The sequence below is a fragment of the Dromiciops gliroides genome, chromosome 1, assembly GCF_019393635.1.
Source record: "Dromiciops gliroides isolate mDroGli1 chromosome 1, mDroGli1.pri, whole genome shotgun sequence".
Classification (NCBI taxonomy): domain Eukaryota; kingdom Metazoa; phylum Chordata; class Mammalia; order Microbiotheria; family Microbiotheriidae; genus Dromiciops; species Dromiciops gliroides.
In genome coordinates, this window is record NC_057861.1 from 605,544,667 (window position 1) to 605,565,845 (window position 21,179).

A 21,179-nucleotide genomic window follows, 5' to 3' on the forward strand; every position below is an offset into this window, starting at 1 on the left:
GCACCTGTAGAGGACATTTGAAGAATATGCATGAAAATTGTATAGGATGAGAAGGCATGGCTTGGGTTACAGTCTTCACTGTTGGAGATGATCGCCTACCTCAGTGATGTGACAAATCCATTGAAGTCTGCCATTTTTTTCTGAAATACTGAACTAAAGGTTTCAAGATAAAGATTTCTGTTGTTCCCTGTGCTGGTGGATAGAAGCTGACTTTGAGAGTTGTGGGGACCAATATTTAATTGGGGAGTGTTAGCTAAGCGGGTTGCCACAATATTGGGGCAAGGAAGGAGACCAGCAGCCTCCCTCAAAACAGAACAGGATTGGGGGGCAGCTAGGTGGCACAGTGGGTAGAGCACCGGCCCTGGAGTCAGGAGTACCTGAGTTCAAATCCGACCTCAGACACTTAACACTTACTAGCTGTGTGACCCTGGGCAAGTCACTTAACCCCAATTGCCTCACTAAAAAAACAAAACAAAACAAAACAAAAACCAGAACAGGATTTATTTTAACAAGAACGAACTTTAAAAAAAAAAAAAACACAAACAGGATCAGTAGGATCAAGGAAAAGGAAATAAAATGGGGAAAGGGAAATTATACAACTTGAAAAATACCACCACCCAGGAATCAGCTGAGAATACACAGCAGAGCTCCTGTTGCCTTCCAGCTTCCAGCTAGAATGGCGACTTCTCCCCGTTCCCAGAAACCCCACACAGCCCCCAACCAATTGTCTGGCTACTCTGACAGTCACATGACTGCCCTCACTAGACTTCCAATCATTATAATTTTGCCAGGCCCACATAGGTGTCAGTGAGTGGTGATGATGTGAGGTGCCAGTGCCATAGCAACGGCTACAACCAGTGGGTGGAGCACCGTGCAGTTTATGGAGCCCCAGGCCAGTACATGCCGAGGCATAAAAACCTCAAATAACAATTAATTCTTTACAGAGTATAGGTAGTATGTGTTAATACACATCAGAACCTGTTGAGGGAGGATGGAGATATAATTTTCTTTTCTTCCCTTAGAACATGCTACTGCTATCTGGTAAGAATCCTTTGCTCAAGGAATCTGCATTCAATTTCAGATAAGAAAAGGCCATACCATTGCTATTCTTTGCAATCAAGTGCATTACATAAAATATTTCATTCCATCAACTTTGGTTCTGAATATGTATGATTATATCACATTCTATACTCTATTACATGAAGCAGATAATAAAAATCCTAGGATGTATAAAGGCCTGCCCCCCTCCTCCTTCCCCTCACTCACCATGGGAAGGAACATCGATGAAACATTAGAGAAGGAATTATTTCTCTCTATAGCTCCATGCATATTTCACTCCAGGAGCAAAAGAGTTACAGGGGATGCTGTTTCTTCTGAAATAATGACTTTGAAATTCCTTCTTTTCATGAGACTACTCATAAGGTAAGATTGAAGGGAATTTTTAGAGAGGATCATTCAGAATTAGACAAAAACCCTGAGTTGGTATAGGAAATCCCACTTGGCAACTTGTTTGAAAAGTCATCTAACAAGAGCATTATCATATTTTATATAATAATGATGTTAAATAGCATAGTACTGAGTTACATTGTTTTGGGAGATCCTCTTCCCATCTGCTAATTGCTCTGATTCTTAAGATAATTCAGAACTGAAACTGTGTGCAAATAAAGGCTATCCTAGTGATTAATATGGATTACTTAAGAATTTAGGTGATTTAGAAGGAGCTAGTTCTCAATGAGTCATGCCACAAATTCATGGAACCAGTCAATCAGGAAGTACTTATGGAGTACTATGTGCCAGATCTTGTGCAAGATGCTTGGGGATAGGAGTACAAAGAAGGAAATAATCTCTACTTGCAAGAAGCCTGCATCGTAAGGGGGAAAGGGGAAAGGGGTGAATGAATACATCAATGAGTATATAAAGAACAAATAAATATAAAGTGAATAAATACAGTGATAAAGTAGGTAAATGCAAGGTAGTATGGGAGGGAGAACATTAGCAATTGGAGTCAGGAAAGACTATTCAGATGGTGCTTGAGTTACATCTTTTTTTTTTTTTTGGTGAGGCAATTGGGGTTAAGTGACTTGCCCAGGGTCACACAGCTAGTAAGTGTTAAGTGTCTGAGGCCGGATTTGAACTCAGGTACTCCTGACTCCAGGGCCAGTGCTCTATCCACTGCACCACCTAGCTGCCCCTTGAGTTACATCTTAAAGGAAGAGGATCAGGTAGGGAGGAATTCTAGTGGGACCTTCAACAATGGCATAGAGATGGGAGAAAGAGTGTTACTGGGTTTGAAGGGACCTCGGAGACTACATATAGTCCAGGGATTCATAACCTTTTTGTGTGTGTGTGAGGCAATTGGGGTTAAGTGACTTGCCCAGGGTCACACAGCTAGTAAGTGTTAAGTGTCTGAGGCCAGATTTGAACTCAAGTCCTCCTGAATCCAGGGCCAGTGCTCTATCCACTGCACCACCTAGCTGTCCCCATAACCTTTTTATGTCACAGATCCCTTTGGCAGGCTGGTAAGCCTATGGACCTCTACTCCCAATGATGTTTTTAGATGTTTAAAATCAAATACATAGGATTATAAAGGAAACAAATTATATTGAAATATAGTTACGAAAATATATTTTCAGTAAGTTCATGCACCCCAGGTTAAGATCCCCTGATTTTGTCCAACTTGTAACTGAACATGACTCCTTGTGATAACATGCCTGACAAGGGGTCATCTAGACATTTCATGAAGACCTCTTAGTGAAGCACTTTCCACCTCCCAAGGAATAACACTTGTGTTGTTATTCAGTCGTTTCTGACTCTTTGTGGCCCCATTTGGGGTTTTCTTGGCAAAGATACTGTAATGCTTTGCTATTTCCTTCTCTAACTCATTTTACTGAGGAAGCTGAAACAAATAGGGTTAAGTGACTTGCCCAGGGTCACGCAGCTAGTAAGTGTCTGAGGCCAGATTTGAATTCAGGAAGGTTAGTCTTCCTGAACCCAGACCCGGTGCTCGATCCACTTTGCCACCTAGCAGACATTTGTAGTCAGCTTTAATAACTGTTAGGAAGTAAAACCTAACAATTGCTTCTAGGCCATAAATTTCTTTAGCATTTATTAAGTTCCAGTTATCTGCCAGGCATTGTGTTAGTTATTGGGGGAGGGGAGAAGGCAGATAAAAATCAAATGTTACCTGCCTTCAAAGAGCTTCCAATCTGCTCTGGCCAAATAGGGTCTTTGTGATGCCCAGGTATTCTCTTCTTGTCATCCTTTAGAACAGACCTGGAATTGAACCTTTTGTTTCTTTTTGAGAAGTGAAGAATACCCTTCCTCACCTCTGCCCCAAGAATCATTAGAATTCCATGTAAGATACTTCCCTTAAAGGAAGAGCTGTGCTCCCAGAATACTTTCTTTGTCAAGGAAATTGCACTTTATAATGGACTCATTATGATTTGAGAAATTCTTTCCAATGGCCCCAAGCAAAACACATTGCTTGCTGCTGAAATCTCTGTCTCCAGAAGTCAATGAAAAACGCTTGCTACCTGTCAGAAATCAGGAAAGCATCCTCTGTAAGTAAATGGAACTTAGGTGTAACCCCCTTCCTTCATCCCCTCCAGGAGCATTGTCAGCTTGTTAAAGATTTTCCACAGTTTGTAACTGTGCACCCCACACTTGAATCTCAACCTTAGGCTTTTGTCTGAAGAGTTTTTTAATTATACTCCTACAATGAGATCAAACAAAGGGAAAAGAAAAGCCAGAGAAGACATTGACCTTCATTGGTAGGAGTTTCCTATACCAAATTAAGCCCCAGACTCCATCCCTACCCCTAGATGTTCATGAATGTCGGTAAAATGTACACAAATCTCTGATAATAATTTGAAAATGTTTCATAGAAGTGTTCTAGGAGTAAATGATTTTCCTTTCCTTTCCTTTTCTACTGCATCAGTGCTAGACAGGTCTTTTCTTCGCTGTTTTAATTCTTTTCTGCTTAACTTTTTAGTTTGATATTAAATTTTGCTGCAAGTAGCCATTTTCTAAGGTTCTGTGCAGAGATGTAAAGCACAGCTGAACAGTAACTATTTTACACTTCAAGAATCTGTTCAGCACTAAATAAATGGGAACTTGATCTGATGATCAATACTACCTAGCATCTGTATAGCAGGTCAAATATCCCAAAGTTCTTTCATATAGATTGTCTCATGGATTCCTCATAGCAAATCTTTAAGATGATTATTCCCATTTTTCAGATGAGGAAACAGAGATGTGCCAGGGTTATGTAATCATTACATGTCTTTGTATACTCTGTGTTCACTTTGCCCAGAACCTGATGGGTTCTTGAATGCTCGTTAATTGGCTGATTGGCAGTTATCTCTAAAACTTAGAGTCCCTGGACAATTTTCTTTCTACTGTGCCACCTGGAAATTTTCATGGATTCAGAAGGTGCATAATTGGAGTTCAATTTCTGGTTCCACCACTAGCTAAGTGCTCAGTTTTCTGATCTGTAAAATGGAGACAATAATTGTACTGTCTACCCCCATAGAATTATGAGGAAAGCATTTTTTTTTTGTTTAGACTACAGAATACTACTATAAGTATAAGCTACTTTTCATGAGGAAAACCCTTTAAGGAATATGATGGATTTAAACAGAATCCTAAACTAACAGGGTCCCTAATATTAAAATTTAAAGCACATAAACTGTCAATTTATCAAACAAGTATTGTACAGTATCCACATTCCATTAACTCCACTAATTGAAATTCAATATGACATGGATAATTCAAATTTAGACGTCATCCTTAAAACCCTTTTAAACCAATTTCTTGTATTTAATTAATTTGTATATATTTATTAACTTTATAGTTGTGCTATATTATACACATATATGTACATATGCACATGTATATGCATATATACCTATGTATATATGAGTATATGTGTATGTTTGTGTGTGTGTGTGTGTGTACATATACACACCAGTTGTCTTCCTTATTAGAACATAAGCTTTCTGCAAGTAGGGAGTTTCATTCTTTGTATTTGTATTCCCAGCACTACCGAGCACATAGTAGGTACTTAATGCATACTTGTGGATCAACTAATTGATGTCTTTTGTCAAAATAATTAATAGGAACCTGATCTACTCTTTCTGGCTAGTAGAAGGAGGAATCAGTAAGCCTAGAAAAACCAAAAACAATAGCTGTGTTTGTATCCTGAAATTATATAAGGAAAATACTTTTTTTTTCCTCAAAATAAGGAAAGAGAAAACTAACAAAATCAGAGCAAAAATTGTTGCAGTAAAAATCTTGGAGCATAAAAATCTCCCAGAAAATGTGGTATTTGGAGTAGTGTTATTGCCAGACAATTGGCAGGTCTTGCTAGTTACACAGTCAAAAGGGCAGAGCAAAAGTCCTTTAAGTCAGGCTGCATTTGGATGTAGATGCCAGCACAGTACATGTGCCAGGTATACAAATACAGTGCTGCCCCAGGTGCCTGAAGTTTAAATACTAAGGCTGAATCCTGTCTTTAAAATATAGCACAAATAACATGGAAGTTCGTTGTCATTGTTTTTACTTGAAATTAAATGTTGCATTAAAAACTGAATATTGAATAGCGATATAAGTAATTCAGTTTTCATAGTGACTCTGTCTCTGTCTCTCTGTTTCTGTCTATCTCTTTGTCTCTGTCTCTGTATCCCTCTCTATTTCGGTGAATAAGATGTCATAATGTTTCCTGTTGCTTCCTTTCAGTCCCTCTCAGATTTCTTTGTCCACTCACTCCTAACCTAATTTTCTTCTCACTGAGTCATAATCAGCGTGTGTTTTTTCTGTGGCTGCTTTTTCTGTACTTTGCATACTTTTTAAAAGGTCTTTCTAGATTTCTTTGCATCCCTTGTAACATCATTGTATACATGGATGATATGGATCTGCCACAATTTGTTTGACAATTTCCCAGTTGATGGACATTTTCCAGTTGTTTTCAAATGCTATCATGAAAATCTTTGAATTCACATCTCTCCTTCCCCCCTTCTCCATTTCATAACACTTTTAGGGTATATTCCCAATAGTGGAATCATTGAATCAAAGGGTTTGGGGTTTTGGGTTGAGGTTGGTTATGTTCCACTTGTTTGGGAACCTAGTAATGACAGATAAATATTTTGGCTGAGTCATTGGGATGGTTAAGTAAGGGGCAGAACACAATGTTGCATTGTATATTAGAGTGTGATGAAGAGGTTAAAAATAACATGCCTCCTTCTCCCTCCCCTCCTCATCCTGATCCCTAGTGGGATATTTCTGTTGGCCACATGAGGAACCTGACATTTGATTCATTCAGGAGGACTTGAGTTGGTCTTATAAAACACAGCGACAACTTAGTCAAAGGTCAAAGCCAAGTGCAGGGCAAGTGGTAACGTCATCACGTTAGCATTTTAGGTGGAATAAATGAAAACAAATAGAAACAACCAATATGGTCAAATGTCTGGTGAAGATCCAGACTCGGAGAAGCCTCCACTTACATATGGTTAACCACTGCAGCAGTAATGTTTTTGTGCGGCTGCTGAGGCACGGCGCCAGGATCACTGCGAGAAACGTCGGTAGGTGAAGTTTCCCTTTTTGTATAACTTGGTTTCTGGGCACTTTGACTGACTTCCAGCTGTATTTACTCAGGCAGAGAAGCCAGCTGCGGGCTTCAGTGACAGGATTCTTATTTTTTTATTTACAGTGGTAAGGGAAGGGAGGAGGAAGAGGAGGAGGAGGAGGAGGAGGAGGAGGAGGAGGAGGAAAAAATTGTCAATCTACCTTTCTGACAACGTGCTGTGCCTTCCCAAATGTGGAGCCACTTGTGGATGGCTAAATGATTGGGAACTTTGATAACGAGTGCCTTCTGGAAGCAAAAATTGTAGGAAGCTTATTTGAAGGGCAGTGTATTAGGACAATTAGCAGCCAGGGACTCGTGAATTAGGGATGAGGCAGTGTTGATCATTTCAACATTGATTGCTTAATCATTGAGGAAGAGAATGGCAAAAGCAACATTGAGTGATAAAAGCATGAATCTCTTTTTCTTCAGTGGATAAGTGAAAGTGCAAAAATGCAGGGAGTGTCTGGCCACAATGATTAGTTTACACAGTTGAGCCTCCAAACTCAAGTCTTCAATTTTACTAAGCAGTTATTAATTATGTGCGTACTACAATAGTAACCTATACAAGGTTCAAAAAAATGAGTAGATTCTGGTCCCAGCCCTCGGGTAGATGAAGAAAGGCGTGTATACAAAGATGGCTATCATGTATATGATACCGTTAAGGTTTGCCTAGATACCTGATCTTGAATGCTATGAAGTAAGCATTGCAGGTGTTACTATCCCTGTTTTACAGATGATAAAACTGAGGGTCAAATGATATGCCATTTGACTAGATCAACTCATCACTGAACATTTAACCTCTATGGGCCTCAGTTTCTTCATCTGTTATTTGAGGTAGTTGGACTAAATAACCACTAAAATAATTTCTATCTGTAGATCTATGATCCTAGCAGCTGGGTGGTGCCATAGCACACAGAGGGACAGGAGTTAGACCGACCTGAATTCAAATCCAGCCTTAGATGCTTAAATAGCTATGTGATCCTGGGCTTAACCTCTATAGGATTACAGATTAACCTTTAGTTTAACTACTTAACCTCTGTCTGCCTCAGATTTCTCAATTGTAAAATTCCTCATAGGGTTATTGGGAAGATTACATGAGATATATTTGTAAAGCTCTTAGCCCAGTGTCAAGCACATGGTAAGTGCTTAATAAATGCTTGTTTCCTTCCTTCCTTTGAAGAATCCAATGTACTGACTTGTCAAAGGCAGTAGAATATGTACTTTTGTCTAAGAAACCAAAAGTAGAATATGAACTTTTGTCCAAGAATAAAAGAAAACCAGAAAGACATATATGGCAAACAACAGAGATGGAGTGACATGTACACAACTCTAAGAAGAGCCTTGTAACTGGTAGCAAATGTTGGGTTCTTTTAAATTGTATTAGGAGCTAAGTGGTTTACTGGATAAACCATTGGACTCTGAGTCAGAAAGGCCTGAGTTCAAATCTTGCCTCAGACCCCATAGCTGTTTAACCCTGGGCAAGTCACTTAATCCCTTTGCCTCAGTTTCCTCATCTGTCAAATGGAGATAAGTAATAGCACCAACATCCAAGGTGAGGTGGGTGACATAGTTACTTATTTACTTAAAAATTCTTGTTGTTATGAAGAACAAATGCAATAAAGCATATAAAGTGCTTTGCTATCCTTAGAGAGCTATAGTAATAATTTTAAAGCAAGCAGATGAAGGGACACTGCCCTGTCTGACTTCTACTGAATAAACAAATAGTTTTGAGAAAGGGATAAAAGAGGAGGAGCTGTAAGCAGGTGGACGTTTAGGAATTTCTGTCTCTGTGAACATGGAGGAGCAGTGCGGTGTAATGAATGGATAGAGAGCCGGCCTCAGAGTTGGAATGATTTTGGAGTCAAGCGCTGTCTCTGACACATGTAGCCTCTGTGACCCCTGAGCAGTATATTTGCAGAAAGAAACATCTGAATTGGTAAAGGAACTTTTCTTCTACCAATGAAGTCACAGGACTAGACTCTTTCCATCTCCCTAGATTAAATATGCATAGGTTAAAGGACATACTTCTAAACAGTACAGCATTATATCACTCCCCCATTTAATTTTGTTTTTGTTATTGTTGTTCAGTCATATCCAATTCTTTGTGACCCTGTTTGGAGCTTTCTTGGCAAAGATTTTGGAGTAGTTTGCCATTTCCTTCTCTACTTTATTATACAGATGAGGAAACTGAGGCAAGAAGGGTTAAGTGACTTGCTCAGGGTCACATATGTGGTAAGTGTCAAAGGCTAAATTCGAACTCAGGAAGAGGAATCTTCCATCCACTGTGTCACCTAAATGCCCTTTTAAAAAAAATGCCCTTTTTAATAAACTCCAATTTATTGGATCCTATCACCCCTAGGATCCATTATAAAATCCTTTGTGTGGCACTCAAAGCCCTTTACAGTCTGGCCCCCTCCTACCTTTCCAGTCTTCTGATACCTTATTCACCCCCATGGACTTTGAGATGGAGTGATATCATCCTTCTTCTTCTTCTCCTTCTCCTTCTTCTTCGAGGCAGTTGGGGTTAAGTGACTTGCCCAGGGTCACACAGCTAGTAAGTGTTAAGTGTCTGAGGCCGGACTTGAACTCAGGTCCTCCTGAATCCAGGGCTGGTGCTCTATCCACTGTGCCACTTAGCTGCCCCGATACCATCCTTCTTGCTATTCCTCCAACAAGAAGAGTCACTTCCCAACTCTTGCCATTTTCACTGGCTGTCCCCCATGCCTGAAATGCTTTTCCCTGTCATCTCCACCTTTTGACTTCTCCAGCTTCCTTCCAGCCCCAGCAAAAATCACATACATGAGAAACTTTTCCTGATGTCCCCTTAATGCTAATGCTTACCTCTTTGGTTATCTGCCATTTATCTTTGTTTATTATATCTTGTTTTGTACATAGTTTTTCATTCTGTCTTCTCCTCCCTCCCAACTAGACTGTGAGTTCCTGGAGAGCAGAGACTTTTTGCCTTTCTTTGTTATCACAGTGCTTGACACATAGTAGGTGCTTATTAATAAATGCTTATTGACTGAATAACTTGACTGACCCCAAAGACACAGATACACATTCCTTAAAGTATCGTGGAATTGGGAATTAGGTTATCTCTCTGGCTTCCTTTTCACAAGGCTATGTGCCCCCCCCCCCTCCCTAATTAGACTGAGCAAGAAGAAAGATGAAAAGAATGAAGGAAGGAAAACAGAGAGGTGAGCTAAGAATCAGACCTACTAGTTCTCATAAGTAACTGCTACAGAGAGTGTGAAGAATTGAAGGGCAGGACAGAAGAGTATCCTCTCCCAGGAAGAGAGATGCTTTATAAAGGGCCTTGTGGAAGTCCTTTGTACTCTTATATTTTTCCAACAAGCCAGCTTCCTCCTTATTAGAATCTCTATGGCCTTCCCTTCAGCACTACCTGAGAGGAGGAGGTAAAGCTGTATTTTCAGCTTTGGAAGCTCTATAGTACATCTGAGGAGGCCATTGGGAGTGCTGCCCCACTCATGAACTCAGGAGGTCTAACCCTATCAACAACAGAAAGCTTCATTCTGAATCTACTTCCAGGATTGATTTCTGCTCCCTACTGACCTTTTCCTATATCTATTATTCTGTCAAGAACAGAGTAGAGGAAGAATACATTTTTATGCCTCTCTCGCCCACCCCCCACTTCAGAATATCTAGAAGGCAAAAGGATGTCAATCAAAAATTCTGATGGAGCCAAAGATTGCTAAGTAGACAGGCTCCTAACATACTCCCTTTGAACCTAGTTGTTGTTAGCCTACAAGACTAAGGGAACAAGTTTCAAAAAGCAGCACTCTCTGCCAAGGATAGATACAGCTGCCAACCAGTGGGCATATGATACCCTCCCTGGTGTGGAGAAGGCCATGAGTCAGGCATTTGGCTTTCCCAGACACACAGAGAAAAACACTGTCAGCAACAATGCCAGAGAATGTGAATAGTCAATAGGATAGTGAGACATTTACAAACATCTAGCTAAGCAATCACTAAAGCAGGGGATCCAGACCCAGTAGTTGACTTGGAATCACTGGACTTGTCACATGGAATTTTTGCTGGGAGTAAGCTGAGAATAATTAAATGAGCCTGCATTGGTATTTTTTTTTTTAAAGAACTGCATGCATGCAGAAGAGAGCCAGGTTGGAGATAATCTCCAGGGAAATTCTACCAGTTCCAACTGTTTAGAAATTTGGAAATTTCCAGGCTGAGCAGCCAGCGAAGCTATCTAGTACTCTAATTAGAGGGATGGGATAGCTCCTTGGAATTTCTGACTCTCTGTTAATGCTTGATTTAGACCTATAGCATTTCTAGACAGCTGATCTTTTTCTCCTCCCTTTCTATCCATCTTGCTCTAGATTTACATAACAAGTGTGTGTCTGTGTTTCCATGCCTCTACTGTTTTGTTTAGTTTTTTTCTGAGTCACCAGGCTTGAGTCTATATAATTAAAAAAAAAAAAAAGAATGGCTTTTGAATCTTTCAAGAATGTTTAGACAGTGTGATATCATAGGAATCAGAGGCCCTGGAGTTAAATTTTGGCTTTTCTATTTACCAGCTGTGTGACCTTGTAACTTTTCTGGACCTCAGTTTCCTCATCTATAAAACTTGGGAGTTGGACTAGGGGATCTCTAAGGCCCTTTGTCAGCTCTAAATTCTACCACTGACTATATCAGATACTTTCCTAGAATGATGTGCTTTAGAGTACCTGATGATGAAAAATTCTCATTGGGCAAATATAATAATTATAGCATGTTTTCATAAAAAAACATAGAGCATTAGGGTTAGAACTTCAGAGCTATGGGGGGCAGCTAGATGGTGTAGTGGATAAAGCACCAGCTCTGGATTCGGGAGGACCTGAGTTCAAATCCGGTCTCAGACACTTGACACTTACTAGCTGTGTGACCCTGGGCAAGTCACTTAATCCTCCTTGCCCCACCGAACACAAAACAAAACTTCAGAGCTACTACATTTTTTCATATCCACCATACTTTGTAAGGACAGTTAGTGGATAGAATGCTGGGCCTGGAGTAAGGAAGACCTGATAACAAATCTGGCCTCAGACACTTATTCCTGGCTAAAGCACTTAACCTTGTTTGCATCAGTTTCCTCATCAGTAAAATGAGCTGCAGAAGAAAATATCAAACCACTTCAGTATCTCTGCCAAGAAAACCCCAAATGGGGTCCTGAAGAGACAGACAGGACTGAAGCTACTCAATAACAACATTCTTTGTCAACCTTAAATAGCCATTTAAATGTGTTATTTTTATCAAGTTGCATGATAGTTTTTTGTGTACATGTCCCACCTACCATATTGGATTGTAAGGTCCATGAGGGCAGGGATCATACCTATTCATCTTTAAGCAAATAAAGGTGTACTTGGAATCTGGAAACCCTGGGGGAAAGAGTGGACATGAACTGAAAGGTCAAAGGGTAGTGAGACCCATTTGCAGTGAAATGTACACAGTCAAGACAACTCACAGTCCTGAGGATTGGGGCCCTGGTGACCTCCTTTCTTTCTCCAGAGAATCCTCACAAAGTTTGTTTCTGAGTGAGCTGTCAATGAGAGATGAATCAAATCCTACCTCTTGTCATATTCTGGGCCAGCAACTTCTCCAGGACTCTTGTTTCATTTGTAGAGATATTCATCCTTCTGTTACTCACCTGATGGGGTGGTTGTGGGGATCAAAGGATACCATGGGATCATATACATACACCTTGAAAGAACCTCAGATGAGTAGTCCAATGCTCTCTTTTTTTTTTTTTTTTTTTTTTTTTGCGGTGCAATGGGGATTAAGTGACTTGCCCAGGGTCACACAGCTAGTAAGTGTCAAGTGCCTGAGGCTGGATTTGAACTCAGGTCCTCCTGAATCCAGGGCTGGTGCTTTATCCACTGTGCCACCTAGCTGCCCCCCTCATTTTTACAGATGAGAAAACTAGAGACAAAGGGGATTTCCCAAGTCACAAATATGGTTAGTGGTAGAGCTGGGATTTAGACTCAGGTCCCATGACTCCAAGGTCAGCAAAAACTTTCAAAGTTCTTTCCTGTGAAATGATGATGGGACTCTACCCACCCACCCCCAAATCTGGGGCATACTGTCCCATAAATACATCCATATTCCATAGGAAAGAGTACGTATGGACTTAAAACATTTGTGTAAGGAACATAAATGGCCAAGACAACTCACAACTCTGGAAGAGTAGGGCCTTGATGCCCCCCCCTACTTATTTATTTTAATTTTAATTTATGGAATAAAACAAGTATTTCCCTAACATAGTATATTTTTGTTTAGGGGTTTTTTTTGTTTGTTTGTTTGGTTGGTTGGTTTTTTTTTTTTTGCAGGGCAATGGGGGTTAAGTGACTTGCCCAGGGTCACACAGCTAGTAAGTGTCAAGTGTCTGAGGCCAGATTTGAACTCAGGTACTCCTGAATCCAAGGCCAGTGCTTTATCCACTGCGCCACCTAGCCGCCCCTAACATAGTATATTTTTAAAAAAGATGATTGCACATGAAATTGCAAACCTATTATATACAACTTGCTATTACTTTTAAATATACAATAAAGTAATCATGTGAATTTCTTTTTTTTCCCTTTTTCCTTTTTTTCTTTCTTCCCCTTGCCCTTTCTTTTTCTGAAGACTCTTCATAAAGTTTACTGTGGTAAACTTTATGAATGTCATGGGGATGGATGGGTCACTGTACTGATCAACTGGGGTTGCTCCTTGCCTGGCATGGTGTCTCTGCTGGTCAGGTCATTCCCCTACTGGGCTGTGTTGAGCAGGTCACTTGGCTGCTGGTCAGCCGCTGAACTGAAAGGGGCAAGTCTCTGCCTCTGGACAGCTGCTGGTCTGGGTAGGTGGTTCTGCCTCTGGGCTGTTGAATTAGGCTTCACAGGTTGCTTGGATTTGGGGCTGTTGCTGCCTGGGCTGGGCCTGGTTCAGCCACTGGGCTCTTCCCAGAGTGTGGCATCTCTGTTAGACTTTTTCTAAGGTATGGAATGCTTTACTTCATATTCAGAATGACTTCTTCTACTTTTTAAGTCAATATCTCTGGCTTTTACCAAACTCTTCCAACCTCTTTATCTGAAATCCAACTAGATATCCCCCTTAAGCACTTAAAATGTTTTGCAAATTTAAAGGTGATACGTAAATATTAATTATGTTTGTTTTTTATATCCCTCAGCCCTTAGCATGTACCGTGAGCATAGTAGTTACTTCAAGGATCTTCAATGACGCCCTATTATGAAAGCTTGAATAAAAGAAAAAAATGAAAGAGTCAAAAAATAGCATGCTTCAGTCTGTGTTCCATCAATATCAGTTCTTTCTTTGGAGGTAGATAGTATGCTTCATCATTTGTCCTTTTCGATTGTCTTGGATCATTGCATTGTTGAGAATAGTTAAGTCTTTGTTTTTGTTTTTTTTTAAGTGAGGCAAGTGGGGTTAAGTGACTTGCCCAGGGTCACACAGCTAGTAAGTGTTAAGTGTCTCAGGCCAGATTTGAACTCAGGTACTCCTGACTCCAGGGCCAGTGCTCTATCCACTGCGCCACCTAGCTGCCCTGAGAATAGTTAAGCCTTTCACAGTTCTTCATCAAACAATATTGCTGTCTCTGTGCACAACATTCTCTTGGTTCTCCTCACTTTACTATACATCAGTTCATACAAGTGTTTCCAGGCCTTTCTGAAATCATCCTGCTTATCATTTCTTATAGCACAATAATATTCCATCACAATCATATGCCACAGTTTGTCTAGCCATTCCCCAATTGATGGGCATTCCTTTGATTTCCAATTCTTAGCCACTACAAAGAGGTGCTGTGAATATTTTTGTACAAATAGGTCTTTTTCTCTTTTGGGGGATGTCTTTGGAATATAAATGTAGCAAACCCCATTGATTTTTTTTTGAATAAAAATATTTAATAGTGGCATCACTTAGTCAAAAGGTATGGCATGCCTTAGTGACTCTTTGTGCCTAGTTCCAAGGCACTTTCTGGAATGGTTAGGTAAATTTCTTAAATGAATTTATGCACTCTACTCATTCTTCCCCCTCTAGGAATGGTTGCCAGGAAAATTGCTGGGGGATAATGTCCCCAAGTGTTTTGTTTATCTGTGACTGAGCTGTTCTCTATTCCAGAATGGGGGGTGTTTTTTACCTAGGAGTTGGGTTTTGACACCTAGCGTCAGAGGACGATATGTCCCTGAGAATATTCTTTGGACATTCCCCTCACACAGAATGTTCCGGTGCCAGAAGTCATGAGACTCTTCCAGGAGGCAATCAGCCCAATGTTGCTGTTGTTGTCACTTTTGCTGGTAGACAGCCAAAGGAAGAAAGGTCTCTTACTCTAACAACTTGTGGATTCAGCTCTATATTATCTAGTCTCTCAGGCCCCCTTTTTTCTGAGCCTCTCAATTGAATTTAAAGCTTCAGAAGAACAGTAATTTCATCAGTGTGGGAAATCTCTCCAGGAAGGCAGATTAGAATTCCTTCATCTTCCTTATTAGTTGGTTTATACCTTAAAACGTAAGCTGCTTGAGGCAGGGACTGTTTTTGCTTTTTTTTTTTTTATCTATAATGTTTATTGCAGTCCCTGGCACGTAGGAAGCACTTCATGGATGCTTGTTGGATATCTTTGATAAGCTGCTATTACTTCCCAAAGTCATGCTTGGTATTCAATCTGCTGGTGGCCCCCTCTGAATTTAGCTATTCTGGTCCTCATTTGGCAGACATACAGTTTTTGTTTTGTTTTGTTTTGTTTTTTGTGAGGCAATTGGGGTTACGTGACTTGCCCAGGGTCACATAGCTAGTGTTAAGTGTCTGAGGCTGGATTTGAACTCAGGTCCTCCTGAATCCAGGGCCAATGCTCTATCCACTGCGCCACCTAGCTGCCCCAGACATACATAAAACCTAGGTTTTACTCGAAGACTTTCCAGCTTGCTGGGACCAGCTAGATCTTGTTCCTTGGAGGCATGGTTTTCAAGAACCCCGGGTCACTTCTATGTCATGATCTAGCCATCAACAAGCTTCTATTGAGTGCCTTCTATATGCAAGGCACTGTGCTTGGCACTAAAGATACAAGGACAAAAATGAAGCATTGTCCTTAGGGAGCTTACATTCAATCCGAGAGACAATACATACATGTAGAAGTAGATGCAAAGTAGATGCAAAACAAATACATCCATAAAAGGTAACTTTGGGAGGAAAGGCACTAGTGGCTGGGGGAATCAGAAAAGGCCTCATGCAGAAGGTGTTTGGCCTGAGCTTTGCAGAAACCCAAACATTCTAAGATACATCCTACCAGGATATCAGCGGACATCCATTTAAAATAGCACTAGCTAGTGCTTTGATATCAATACACACACATTTGGAGTTTTGGAAGTTTTTTTCCCTCTTAATCACTATGGAAAACAGGTGTTTTTTTTAAAGGAAAGCTAGCAATGGCATACACTTTTATATGTCTTGGGGGACCTTCCATAACAGTGTAGGGAAAAACTCCTTTAGTCCTTTTTTTTTTCCTTTATTCTATTCTCTAATGAAAACATACCCCCCAATTTTCTAGGATTTTTGTTGTATGCTTGGTAAAGGATGCCAGCAGAGAAATGTATGACTGGGAGGAAAATCAAGCTCAGATAGCCACATAGAAAGGAGACAACTGATGAGCAACCCACATATCATATTGGTATCTACACTATGTCAGGAGAAGAAGAGAAAGACCCTGAGCCTATTAGAAGGATTCCTTGTGGTGAATTTATGAGAGGACATGAGTAAAGTTGCACAGGATGGGCCATGAGGATGGGTGATGATCTGATTCATCAGTCCATAAATCAAACATTTATTAAGCACCTACTATGTGCTAGGCACCGTGATAGGTACTGAGAATATAAAGAAAAAGGAAAAACAGTCTCTGCCCTCAAGGAGCTTACTTTCTTGGCCAGAATACCCATATTGATGAGGCCAGGGATATACTGAAGTCTACAGTGTCATGCACATAGTAGGTGCTTAAATTGGTTCTTTTTTTTTTTTGCGGGGCAATTGGGGTTAAGTGACTTGCCCAGGGTCACACAGCTAGTAAGTGTTAAGTGTCTGAGGCCAGATTTGAACTCAGGTACTCCTGAATCCAGGGCCGGTGCTCTATCCACTGCTCCATCTAGCTGCCCCTTAAATTGGTTCTTATTCTATTTGATTTTAATTCTAATCTAGGTTCCCCTAAAGAGGCTTCTAATTGAAGGAAGATTTGGTTTGATCTAGATTTGAGCTCCTTGAGAAATTGCTTCACAACACTAAGTTTGGGCTCCTGGTGTGTGGAAGGAACTTTTCTAGTTGACTTCACAAAGAATCCTCCCATGACCTTCAGGGTGTTCCACAAGGACCTTGAAGCCATATTCCTTGTTGATTTTAATGGTCTCCATTGCTTCATGCCCCTCTGAAGTCTTACTGTCACTTGTGCCTCTATTATCCTGAGAGAGAACCCCCTTAGCTGATCTGCAAAGGTTTCTTCCTTGGATTTTAGGCCTTTTACTTTCCTGAAGGTGTCCATGGTTCTGGAAACCTTAACCCTCTTTTGATCTGTTCTGCCCTTTTGGTGAAGAGCTTCTTCATCTTTTGTCCCAGGGCTCATGAGTACAGTGTCTGGGCATAGTGACACCCTGAGGTTACATGTCTCGATGACAGGTGCCATCATTTGGTTTATTGAGTCTGTGGTTTCTTGTCTGTACTTCTTGTACCTCACTAGACTGAGATTTTCTTCCTGGGTTCCCTGTTGAACTTCTCATTAAGTTCCTATTTAAAGAATGTCTCTGGGCCCAAGACCATTTACAGAAGACCCAATGAATTTTGATCCCTTTCCAGGGCTTAGGTACTAGTTCCATCCACTTATCCTTCCCACACCCCCCTCAATTTAATTAAAAAGGTGTTTCTTAAGAGCCTACTATGGGGCAGTTAGGTGGCCCAGTGGATAGAGCACTGGCCCTGGATTCAGGAGGACCTGAGTTCAAATCTGGACTCAGACATTTGACACTTACTAGCTGTGTGACCCTGGGCAAGTCACTTAACCCCAATTGCCTCACCAAAAAAAAAAATTTTTTAAAAGAGCCTACTACATGCTAGGCATGCTGCTGGACACTGAAGAGACAATGAAAAAGCAAAAATAATCTTTGCTCTCAAGGACTTCACATTCTTATACATATGTTTATATAAATATGTATAGATATTTATACTTATATAAATATATACACATATACATACATATTTGTAGCTCCTCTTTAAATATGTATGTATATTCTTTTTTCATTAGGACCTTAATAAATATCACCAACCATGAACATTTTCATATGAGAACAGAAAATGTAGATATATATGAAACTGTGAATCTATATTGCATTCAGCTTGGTTTTTCTTTTTAAGTATATATTAAATTTAACAAGATAGTGCCAACACTGCCTGCTTATATATCCCCCCCTTTTTTGAGGGGCAATGAGGGTTAAGTGACTTGCCCAGGGTCACATAGCTAGTAAGTGTCAAGTGTCTGAGGCTGTATTTGAACTCAGGTCCTCCTGAATCCAGGGCTGGTGCTTTATCCACTGCACCACTTAGCTGCCCCTGTATCCCCTTTTAAACCTCTTTCTGTTTCCCTCTGCCTATTTTTTTTTAATATTTCAGTGGTATTTTTTCTTTTGTTATAACTACCTCCTCAAACTTTCATACAATTCTTTCCCCACAAAATAAAGGTGATAAGTAAGTATTATAATTTAAAACAAATTTATACATTGGCTCATTGTGTCTGAAAATATATGTCTCACTCTACATCTCCAGTTCATCTCTTCTCTGCCAAGAAGTCAGAAACATATTTCATCATCAGTCTTCTAAAGTCTCGATTGGTCATTATATTCATTAGTATTATTTAGTCTTTCAGAGTTGTTTTCCTTCATGTTAATAGTCAATATTTAAATTGTTCCCCAGGATCTGCTTGCTTCACTCTATATCACTTCATACAAGTCTTCCCACGTTTCTCTGAATCCATCCCTTTGCTCATTTCACAGCTTAATAATAGCAGTATTTATTTTTATTTATTTATTTTTTGTGGGGCAATGAGGGTTAAGTGACTTGCCCAGGGTCACACAGCTAGTTTGTGTCAAGTATCTGAGGCTAGATTTGAACTCAGGTCCTCCTGAATCTAAGGCCAATGCTTTATCCACTGTGCCACCTAGCTGTCCCCCTAATAGCAGTATTGCTGGGTCAAAGTGTGTGCATAGTTTGGTGAATTTGGGGGTACAGTTCCAAATCCAGGATGGTCGGACCATTTCATGGCTCCCATAAAAACAGAGTTTGGTCATCCTCCATCAGCTTCTGCATCAATTGTGATTTTCCTTTTTTGTTTTCTTTGGCTTTCTGCTTGATGTGCATAAGCTGGAACCCTCAGAGTTGTTTTAATTTGTATTTTTCTTATTAGCAGTTTGAAGCATTTTTCTTATGTTCCTTATAATGATAATAGCTAGCATTTATGTAGCACTTAAATTTTGTAAAGTGCTTGACAAATATAATCTCATTTTATTCTTAGAACAAACCTGGGGGTCGGTGCTATTATTTATTTATTTATTTTTTTGGTGAGGCAATTGGGGTTAAGTGACTTGCCCAGGGTCACACAGCTAGTAAGTGTTAAGTGTCTGAGGCTAGATTTGAACTCAGGTCCTCCTGAATCCAGGGCTGGTGTGCCACCTAGCTGCCCCCGGTGCTATTATTAACTCCATTTAATAGATAATGAAACTGAGGCAGGCAAAAGTTGAGTGACTTTCCAAGGTCACACAAGTGTGTGTCTCAGACAGAATGTGAACCCGGGTCTTCCTGATTCCTACTCTGTCTCCTGATTTTTTCTTTTTTCCCTCCCTCCCCTCCAGCTGAGTGTTCTTTTCTATAATCTGGATTCATAACCTCAAAGATATTTTAAACATATAGTACAACTAAGGGACCATTCCTTTAACAAGTAAGAGACAAATTATTTTACCCACTGACTAAAAAAATTAGAGGTATCTCACTACAGTTTATTTACTCCTGGGATTGATCTGTATTCAGACTTAACAACTTTTTTAAATTATGAAAGTATTTTATTATTTTCCAGTTACATATAGAGATAGTTTTCAACATTTGTTTTTATAAGATATCTAGTTTCAAATTTTTTTCCCTCCCTCCCCTCCCTCCACCCTCCCGAAGACAGTAGCAAGTAATCTGATATCGGTTATATATGTACAATAACATTAAATATATTCCTACATTAGTCATGTTATAAGAAAAGAATCAGAGAAAAAAGGAAAAAACCTCAAAAAAGACAAACAACAGCACCAAAAACAAAAGAAATAGTATGGTTCCGTCTGCATCCATATTCCACAGTTCTTTCTTTTTTCTTTTTTCTTTTTTCTTTTTTTTGGATTTGGAGAGCCTTTTCCATCATTAGTCCTTTGCAATTGTCTTGTACCATTGTATTACTGAAAAGAATCATAGACTTAACAATTTTTGATTGGTCACCACAATACATGTGTGACTGTGAGGCAGTCTCTTTATCTTTCTGTTTTTATTTCCTCATCTGTAAAGTGAATCTACCAATACTTTCTACCTATCCACCTCACAAGGTTGTATTTAGTCAGTCGATCAATAAACATTTATTAGGCGCCTACTGTGTGCCAGGCACTTGGGTGAATATGAAAAACAAAGATAATCCTGGACTTCAAGGGGCTTATAATCTAAATGATATAAAGCACTGGCCCTGGAGTTCAAATTCAGCCTCAGACACTTGACATTTACTAGCTGTGTGACCCTGGGCAAGTCACTTAACCCTCAGTGCCCTGGGAAAAAATTAATTAATTAATTAATTATAAAATACAGTTATCCCTTGCACATCACAACTTTCCCCATTAAGTTTTCTATATATTGAGAGTGGGCATAAGAAACTAAATAGGAATTTTGGGGGAGTTTTGCAGAAGCCACAGACAACACTCAAAGGCCAATAGATGACACAGAAAAAGTTTAGAAACTCAGAAATGGACGAAATATGTGTATAATCTTATATAATATGAACCCAAATTTTATAATAAGGTACTGTAAATACCCCTTAAAAGAAAAAAGAAAAAAATTCAGACTTCTTCTCTGGTACAAAGGGAGGGCCAAAACATTTTACATGGATTTTCCAGATCACAGCATACCTCTAATCCCCATGATGTGATAACTTTGAAAGACCTAGATAACTTTGAAAAACTTAGGAACTTTGGCCAACACAATGACCAATTAGAATTCCAAAGGACACATGATGAAACATGTTAGCCACCTCCACATAGAGAGATCATGGGCTGTACAGACTGAAGCATATTTTGTTCCCTTTTTAAATTTTTGGATATAGCTTGTGCAGAAATTTGTTTTGCACGACTATGTGTGTGTGTGTGTGTGTGTGTGTGTGAGATTGCATTGAGCAATCTCAATATAAATTGCACAGCACTGTATAAAATGTGTGCAAGTATTCTGTACATTATGTTCCCTCATTAGGTTTTGGTAGCAGCCATTCACCAGTATGGGCAAAGTA

General features: G+C 39.8%; 1 protein-coding gene across 2 annotated transcripts in view; it reads left to right on the forward strand.

Moving 5' to 3' along the window:
- The window catches only part of FRMD3 (FERM domain containing 3), a 350,587-nt gene that overhangs the window by 321,765 nt on the left and 7,643 nt on the right, over window positions 1-21,179 (forward strand). The window contains exon 1 of one of the 2 annotated variants that reach the window (XM_043977038.1): window positions 6,345-6,578. The exons of the other annotated variant lie outside the window; for it this stretch is intronic. Within the exon in view, the coding sequence (XP_043832973.1) occupies window positions 6,452-6,578 (127 nt within the window). The 5' untranslated portion in view covers window positions 6,345-6,451. Of the gene's footprint in view, window positions 1-6,344; window positions 6,579-21,179 lie in introns of those variants that run through there. 2 annotated transcript variants of the gene reach the window in all.